Raw genomic sequence first — 9,045 nt, 5'->3', positions numbered from 1 at the left:
AATTATGAAATATGATCTGCACATTGACCTCACATCATGCTGCCCCCTCCTCACAGTGTCCCATGCATGCTGCCCCCTCCTCAGTGTCCCATGCATGCTGCCCCCTCCTCACAGTGTCCTATGCATGCTGCCCCCTCCTCAGTGTCCCATGCATGCTGCCCCCTCCTCACAGTGTCCCATGCATGCTGCCCCCTCCTCACAGTGTCCCATGCATGCTGCCCCCTCCTCAGTGTCCCATGCATGCTGCCCCCTCCTCACAGTGTCCCATGCATGCTGCCCCCTCCTCACAGTGTCCCATGCATGCTGCCCCCTCCTCACAGTGTCCCATGCATGCTGCCCCCCTCCTGACAGTGTCCCATGCATGCTGCCCCCTCCTGACAGTGTCCCATGCATGCTGCCCCCTCCTGACAGTGTCCCATGCATGCTGTCCCCTCCTCACAATGTCCCATGCATGCTGCCCCCTCCTCAGTGTCCCATGCATGCTGCCCCTCTCCATGAGCTCCTAATGCTGCCTTCCTCTTTTCCATAATGTCACCTCCATGCTGCCCCATTCATCCTAAGACCACCACACTAACGCTTATGCTGAGACCCCCCACACACACACTACCCCACTCTTGATATTGACTCCCCTACATTGTTCCACTCCATACTGAGCCCAGACATGCTGCCCCTTCTCCATAATGAGCTCCCAATGCTGGCCCCCTCTTATTCTGAGTCCTTACACTCCCCCCCATCGATATTGTCATTGCTCTATCCCTCAACCCTTGTCCTCTGTCTCTAGCATTGGCCCCTCTCTCCCATTCCCCCAGCAGCAGCCGCTCTCTCCCGCCTTCACCAGCAGCCTCTCCCCCAGCATCAGCCTCTCTCTCCCCAGCCTCCCCCAGCATCAGCCTCTCTCCCCCCAGCCTCCCCCAGCTTCAGCCTCTCTCCCCCAGCTTCCCCCAGCATCAGCCTCTCTCCTCCCAGCCTCCCCCAGCATGAGCCTCCTCCAGCATCAGCCTCTCTCCTCCCAGTCTCCCCCAGCATGAGCCTCCTCCAGCATCAGCCTCTCTCCTCCCAGCCTCCCCCAGGATCAGCCTCCTCCAGCATCAGCCTCTCTCCTCCCAGCCTCCCCCAGCATCAGCCTCCTCCAGCATCAGCCTCTCTCCTCCCAGCCTCCCCCAGCATCAGCCTCCTCCAGCATCAGCCTCTCTCCTCCCAGCCTCCCCCAGCATCAGCCTCCTCCAGCATCAGCCTCTCTCCTCCCAGCCTCCCCCAGCATCAGCCTCCTCCAGCATCAGCCTCTCTCCTCCCAGCCTCCCCCAGCATCAGCCTCCTCCAGCATCAGCCTCTCTCCTCCCAGCCTCCCCCAGCATCAGCCTCCTCCAGCATCAGCCTCTCTCCTCCCAGCCTCCCCCAGCATCAGCCTCCCTCCTCCCAGCCTCACCTTCCCCCTCCCAGCCTCAGCCTCCCTCCTCCCAGCCTCAGCCTCCCTCCTCCCAGCCTCCCCCAGCCTCAGCCTCCCTCCTCCCAGCCTGCCTCAGCCTCCCTCCTCCCAGCCTTCCCCAGCTTCAGCCTCCCTCCTCCCAGCCTCCCCTAGCCTCAGCCTCCCTCCTCCCAACCTCCCCAAGCATCAGCCTCCCTCCTCCCAGCCTCCCCCAGCATCAGCCTCCCTCCTCCCAGCCTCCCCCAGCATCAGCCTTCCTCCTCCCAGCCTCCCCCAGCATCAGCCTTCCTCCTCCCAGCATCAGCCTTCCTCCTCCCAGCATCAGCCTTCCTCCTCGCAGCATCAGCCTTCCTCCTCCCAGCCTCCCCCAGCATCAGCCTCCCTCCTCCAAGCCTCACATTCCCCCTCCCAGCATCAGCCTCTCTCCTCCCAGCCTCCCTCCTCCCAGCCTCCCCCAGCCTCAGCCTCCCTCCTCCCAGCCTCCCCCAGCCTCAGCCTCCCTCCTCCCAACCTCCCCAAGCATCAGCCTCCCTCCTCCCAGCCTCCCCCAGCATCAGCCTCCCTCCTCCCAGCCTCCCCCAGCATCAGCCTCCCCCAGCCTCAGCCTCCCTCCTCCCAGCCTCCCCCAGCCTCAGCCTCCCTCCTCCAAGTCTCCCTCAGCATCAGCTTCCCTCCTCCAAGCCTCACCCACCCCCTCCCAGCCTCCCTCAGCATCAGCCTCCCTCAGCATCAGCCTCCCCCTCCCAGACTCCCCCAGAATCAGCCTCTCTCCTCCCAGCCTCCCCCAGCATCAGCCTTCCTGCTCCAAGCCTCACCTTCCCCCTCCCAGCCTCCCTCCTCCCAGCCTCCCTCCTCCCAGCCTCCCCCAGCCTCAGCCTCCCAGCCTCCCCCAGCCTCAGCCTCCCCCAGCCTCAGCCTCCCTCCTCCCAGCCTTCCCCAGCTTCAGCCTCCCTCCTCCCAGCCTCCCCTAGCCTCAGCCTCCCTCCTCCCAACCTCCCCCAGCATCAGCCTCCCTCCTCCCAGCCTCCCCTAGCCTCAGCCTCCCTCCTCCCAACCTCCCCCAGCATCAGCCTCCCTCCTCCCAGCCTCCCCTAGCCTCAGCCTCCCTCCTCCCAACCTCCCCCAGCATCAGCCTCCCTCCTCCCAGCCTCCCCCAGCATCAGCCTCCCTCCTCCCAGCCTCCCCCAGCATCAGCCTCCCTCCTCCCAGCCTCCCCCAGCATCAGCCTCCCTCCTCCCTCCCTCCTCCAAGTCTCCCTCAGCATCAGCTTCCCTCCTCCAAGCCTCACCCTCCCCCTCCCAGCCTCCCTCAGCATCAGCCTCCCTCAGCATCAGCCTCCCCCTCCCAGACTCCCCCAGCCTCAGCCTCTCTCTCCCCCCAGCCTCTCTCCCCCCAGCCTTAGCCTCTCTCTCCCCCCAGCCTCCCCCCCAGCCTCAGCCTCTCTCCCCCCAGCCTCAGCCTCTCTTCCCAGCCTCAGCCTCTCTCTCTTCCCAGCCTCCCCCCAGCCTAAGCCTCTCTGTCTTCCCAGCCTCAGCCTCTCTCTCTCTTCCCAGACTCCCCCCAGCCTCAGCCTCTTTCTCTTCCCAGCCTCTCTCTCTTCCCAGCCTCCCCCAGCCTCAGCCTCTCTCTCTTCCCAGCCTCAGCCTCTCTCTCTCTTCCCAGCCTCCCCTCAGCCTCTCTCTTCCCAGCCTCTCTCTCTTCCCAGCCTCAGCCTCTCTCTCTTCCCAGCCTCCCCCCAGCCTCTCTCTCTTCCCAGCCTCCCCCCAGCCTCTCTCTCTTCCCAGCCTCCCCCCAGCCTCTCTCTCTTCCCAGCCTCCCCCCAGCCTCTCTCTCTTCCCAGCCTCCCTCTCTTCCCAGCCTCCCCCTCTTCCCAGCCTCCCCCAGCCTCTCTCTCTTCCCAGCCTCCCTCTCTTCCCAGCCTCTCTCCCCCCAGCCTCCCCTTGCATGATTACAGTGGACAAAAAGAGGCATCGCAATTTGCAACGATCATCAACTAACCTGTAAGGAGCCCATACATTCTAGGCTCTGCCTCTGCCTTACCTGCTCCGGTGCCCGCCGCCCTGCTCTGGCTGGCTCCTCTTCTGGCTGGCTCCAGCTTCAGACGCGTCCTCCTCCACGGCGTGTGTCATCTGCAGCATTGGACGCTGCAGCACGGGGCAGTCAGCTGAATGTCGCGCCCGCGCGCCTCTGACCCCGGAAGTGCAGGTCATGGAACATGGAGCCCGCAATGTATTGAAATAGACAGCAGAAGTGCGCCTACCTTCCCCCCCGGAACACAGCCGAGTGTAACGGAGGGAGGGACGGGGGGCGGGGATGTAAAAAAAAAAAAAAAAAAAAAAAAAAAAAAATTTTATAAAATTTTTTTTTTTTTTTTTTTTTTTTTAAATTTTTTTTTTTTTTTTTTTTTTTTTTTTGCTGCCAGAAAGTGCCGCCCCCCGCAACGTGCCGCCCTAGGCACGGGACCACGGGTGCCTAGTGGCAAATACGGCCCTGCATGGTATAACACAAAATCTGAAGAGTCACATATTTATACACCACAGGACATAGAGCCGTAAAGAAGACAAGTTATGTGAAGCAGAACTATCACTATGGCAGTGTGAAAGCTTTATTGTCCTCTGATTGGGGTCTGGGCTGAGAAAAGATATATGTACAAAGATATATTTTACCTGTTGGTGGATAGGGCTTTATTTGCAGCAGGATTAAGTTTTCCCTACAAGTAAGTTTGATTCTACTGATTACAGGGGAAGATATACATATATATATACCGTATTTTTCGGACCATAAGACGCACTTTTTTCCCCCCAAATGTTGGGGGGAAATGGGGGGGTGCGTCTTATGGTCTGAATGTGGCTGCGGTGGAGCGGGTCATCGGGGGCACGAGCAGGCTATAGCAGCCTGCCGTGACCACGTGGGCCCGCTCATTACATATGCACGCCCATCCTCCCACCCATCTCTCAACGGTGAAGCCGGCGCTGACAGGTGGGCGGGGTGATGGGCGGGGGGGCTGCGCGCATAATTAACAGCCGGCCCGCATGATCACCCCTGGCAACTGCAGCCTGGAATGATCATGTGCGGCTGTATTCACTGCCCCCGTGCATCATTATCAGCGTGGGGTGCAGTGAATCAGTGTACTCACCCGTCACAGTGTGTGGAGCTGTCCCCCTGCAGCATCGCGATGTCTTCCTGTCTGTGCCGGTCAGCTGATCTGTGTAGAGAGCGGTGAACACAGCGAACGTCATCGCTGTGCGCGCCGCTAGTGTCTACACAGATCAGAGGAAGATGATCAGTGCTGCAGGGAGGGAGGTAAGGTGAGTATAAGCGTTTTATTTTTTTTCTGTGCCATAGGATACAGGCCATATAACAGGATGGGGGTATATTATGAGCAGGATGGATGGGGGTATATTATGAGCAGGATGGATGGGGGTATATTATGAGCAGGATGGATGGGGGTATATTATGAGCAGGCTGGATGGGGGTATATTATGAGCAGGCTGGATGGGGTACATGAGCAGGATCATATACAAGGCAGGAGGATCGTTACCAGAATGGGGTACCTTAGTAGAGAATTTGGGGACGTTACCCCCATGACAGTGTCAGCAGCAGATCCTTGCCTCATAACGTGTCATGTGTGTCATGACCACATTTTTTAGTTAAAATTTTATTTTCCTCTAATTAATATATATATATATATATATATATTTACACACACGGCATATACTGTATATACTGTATATGATGTACATAGAACATAACTTATATATATTGAATGAACCATGAGATTTTAAATGATGATAAAATAAAAAAAAAATGTAGTGGCATAACTTACTCGTATGCTTGTCTGAGTGACATTTACTTTTGAGTTTAAATACAGTTACTCTTTCATACTGTGGGTATCTTGATGTATTATTCAATATAGCAGCAAGGTTGAAAGTACAAAAATCTCCTAGGAGACACTAACATAAAACTTAACATTTATTTAAGACCTAAATAAAAAGTGAACAGGGTCACTAGTAGTCGTGATTTAAAAGAGAAAAACACACATCTGGAGTGAGATCCCAGCACTATACAAGTCAGTACCGCTATGTGTAAAAAACATGCAGCATCTGACATAAGCTAATTAGAGATCAACCCCAGTAACGCGACACAGATTGAATCCATGTGTAAATTGGTCATAACAGACCCAATCCACTCCAAATATATACTCTGCTCACTTATGTGGAACTTGGAGTGGTCATGGATAGTGAGATCCAAACCTACCACTTGAAGCCTCAAGGGACCACCTTCATTTAATCGTGGGGGTCCTGCTATAGCAAAGGAAGGGAAAGGTCTCACCACATCCAGGCGGGCTTCATTCAATACCAGTAAACCTGCATCCAATGTGCTCCTTAGTCTGGTTTACTTAATTATAATACAATCTACTTCCGACGCGTTTCATAAGATCTTCAGGGAAGTATTATTTACTAATCCATGTTCATAAAGGTAATCAGTCCTCAAGAGCTGACACCATCGGACAAATCAATCCTTCGGATCCTGGCGCATTGGCGGCACATTTAAATTGGAACTTCACATGGAGGACGTGTATGTTTGCGTCCGGTAAAGGGCGATCAATTTAAGCTAGGACCAGGATCCGAAGGATTGATTTGTCCGATGGTGTCAGCTCTTGAGGACTGATTACCTTTATGAACATGGATTGAGGCTTCAAGTGGTAGGTTTGGATCTCACTATCCATGACCACTCCAAGTTCCACATAAGTGAGCAGAGTATATATTTGGAGTGGATTGGGTCTGTTATGACCAATTTACACATGGATTCAATCTGTGTCGCGTTACTGGGGTTGATCTCTAATTAGCTTATGTCAGATGCTGCATGTTTTTTACACATAGCGGTACTGACTTGTATAGTGCTGGGATCTCACTCCAGATGTCTGTTTTTCTCTTTTAAATCACGACTACTAGTGACCCTGTTCACTTTTTATTTAGGTCTTAAATAAATGTTAAGTTTTATGTTCGTGTCTCCTAGGAGATTTTTGTACTTTCAACCTTGCTGCTATATTGAATATTATTCCCCTGGGTTGTCAATAAGTTGGCTATTATAATATCTTGATGTATTAATAGACATGTTTGTAAATTTGTCTAAGCTTTGATTTAAAAAATAATTAAATCTATTTTTATCTCCAACAGAGAATGCAAGTGATCGTTCTGGAGGAAATGTGATGTTATCGCTAGAATGTAATGTAAAAGATGAAGATAACCTGTGTCAGTCCTCAGGAGACAACCTCATTACCATTAACGTACATCGAGAAGAACCTGTTCAATTCGAGAGAACTCACACAAGAGAGAAGCCATACTCATGTTCAGAATGCGAGAAATGTTTTAAAGTAAAATCACATCTTGTTACACATCGAAGAATTCATATAAAAGAGAAGCCATATTCATGTTCAGAATGTGGGAAACTGTTTAAAAAGAAATCACATCTTGTTTTACATGAGAAAAGTCACAAAAAAGAGATGTCGTATTCATGTTCAGAATGTGATAAATGTTTTTCAAAAAAATCGAATCTTGTTAAACATCAGAGAATTCACAGGGGAAAGAAGCCGTACTCATGCTCACAGTGTGAGGAATGTTTCCTGCATAAATCAGATTTTGTTAGACATGTAAGAATTCATACAGGAGAGAAGCCATATTCACATTCAGAATGTAGAAAAGGTTTTATAGATAAATCAGATTATTCTAAACATAAGAAAATTCACAATCTAAAGCCATATTTATGTTCAGAATGTGGGAAATGTTTTCTAAATAAAATAGATCTTGTTAGACATGTGAGAACTCATACAGGAGAGAAGCCGTATGCATGTTCAGAATGTGAGAAATGCTTTAGTACAAAAGCAGGTCTTGTTATACATCAGAGAATTCACACAGGAGAGAAGCCGTATTCATGTTCAGTATGTCAGAAAAGTTTTTCAGATAAATCAAGGCTTATTAATCATGAGAATATTCACACAGGAGTAAAGTCGTACTCATGTTCAGAATGTGGAAAATGTTTTCAACAAAAATCAAATCTTATTCAGCATATAAGATGTCACACAGGGGAGAAGCCATATTCATGTTCAGAATGTGGAAAATGTTTTATTGCAAAATGTCGTCTTGTGCGACATGAGCGAACTCATACAGGAGAAAAGCCGTATTCATGTTCAGAATGTGGGAAATGTTTTATTCAAAATTCTCGTCTTGTTACACATCAGAGAATTCACTCAGGGGAGAGGCCTTACTCCTGTTCAGAATGTGGGAAATCTTTTATTCTAAAATATCATCTCGTTACACATGAGAAAATTCATACAGGAGAAAAGCCATATTCATGTTCAGAATGTGGGAAATGTTTTAGTCTAAAATCTCGTCTTGTTACACATGAGAAAATTCACACAGGAGAGAAGCCGTATTCATGTTCAGAATGTGGGAAACTGTTTAATACTGAAGCTCTGCTAAGTGATCATCAAAGAGATCACACTGGAGAGAAGCCATTTACATGTAGTGAATGTGGGATATGTTTTATATATGAATCAAGTCTTCTCAGACATAAGAAAGTTCATGATCAGAGTGTGGAAAATGTTTCTTTACACAAATCAATTGAGGTTAAACATCCGAGACGTTACACAGTAGAGAAGCCGTATTCATGCTCCGAATGTGGAAAATGCTTTATTGGCAAAGACAAACTTCATACTCATCAGAGAAGTCACACACAGGGGAAGCTGTTTTGATGTTTAATACGAAAAAATGTTTTACAAAGAAATGAAAGCAAAAATCTTTGTTGCAAGTCAATAATGTTCTTTGTAAACATTAAACTTTTCTATTGCATACACTGAAGCTGCCAAGCACCTAAATTACATTTACCTGGTGTCATCTGTGACAGGGATCCTCTGGGGACAATATTTGTGGACATAATGATAAAATAAACATGTATGTAACTATGTATGTATCCGTTTTGATCTTCATTCAAATGGTGTATATGGATAAAAGTGATGGAATTGAGCAAAACCCCCTGAAATTAGCAATATATTCAGTATCCTGCATTAGTGTATGTAAGCCGCCCAAGCTAGGAGCAAGTTCAACACATGAAGGACGTGCAAATGTTTTATTATACGTCACTTATGTTTTTTCTACTGTTGGTTTCCAAATACTAATTTAAGATGTTGCTTAAAATATTCATAAATAAATGCAGATTTGTCCTCTCTGCTGATTTATGGGGGATTTTGTTTCCTTCTTTCCCATTGATATCATGCGCAGGAAATCTTACATCGAGCCAATGCATCTTTATGGGATTTAGAATAAAGCTTTGATCTAGTCTAGCAAAGGTCTTTAATGTCATCTTTCCCCAGCCATTGATTAGTGGGTTTACTGGTATGTTTAGGGTCATTGTAATAGTGCAGGGTTAGAGTAATCTGAGTGTCAATCCTCCTGACAGGCTCCATGATTAGATTCCCAACAGCTCATTCAGATTAGCGCATTATACGTATTTGTGCTGTTCCTATGCCCCACGAAGAGCACATGGAACCACTGCAGCCAGTGTGCCTGAACAGTACACAAGGCAGATTTTCCATATGGACTAATGGCTTAAGTTAAAAA

The 9,045-nt window shown here is 49.6% G+C and overlaps 1 protein-coding gene across 1 annotated transcript in view; it reads left to right on the top strand.

Annotated features, from left to right (window-relative positions):
* The window catches only part of LOC142286279 (uncharacterized), a 214,190-nt gene extending 205,528 nt beyond the window's left edge, over nt 1-8,662 (top strand). Inside the window, exon 8 of the mRNA XM_075333338.1 lies at nt 6,763-8,662. Coding sequence (XP_075189453.1) covers nt 6,763-8,180 — 1,418 coding nt within the window. The 3' untranslated portion in view covers nt 8,181-8,662. The remainder of the gene's footprint in view (nt 1-6,762) is intronic.
* The last annotated feature ends 383 nt before the right edge of the window (nt 8,663-9,045 follow it).

This window comes from Anomaloglossus baeobatrachus, unplaced genomic scaffold (assembly GCF_048569485.1).
Source record: "Anomaloglossus baeobatrachus isolate aAnoBae1 unplaced genomic scaffold, aAnoBae1.hap1 Scaffold_65, whole genome shotgun sequence".
Taxonomy (NCBI): domain Eukaryota; kingdom Metazoa; phylum Chordata; class Amphibia; order Anura; family Aromobatidae; genus Anomaloglossus; species Anomaloglossus baeobatrachus.
The sequence above is the reverse complement of the archived record's forward strand: the minus strand, read 5'-3'. Positions and strand labels throughout refer to the sequence as shown.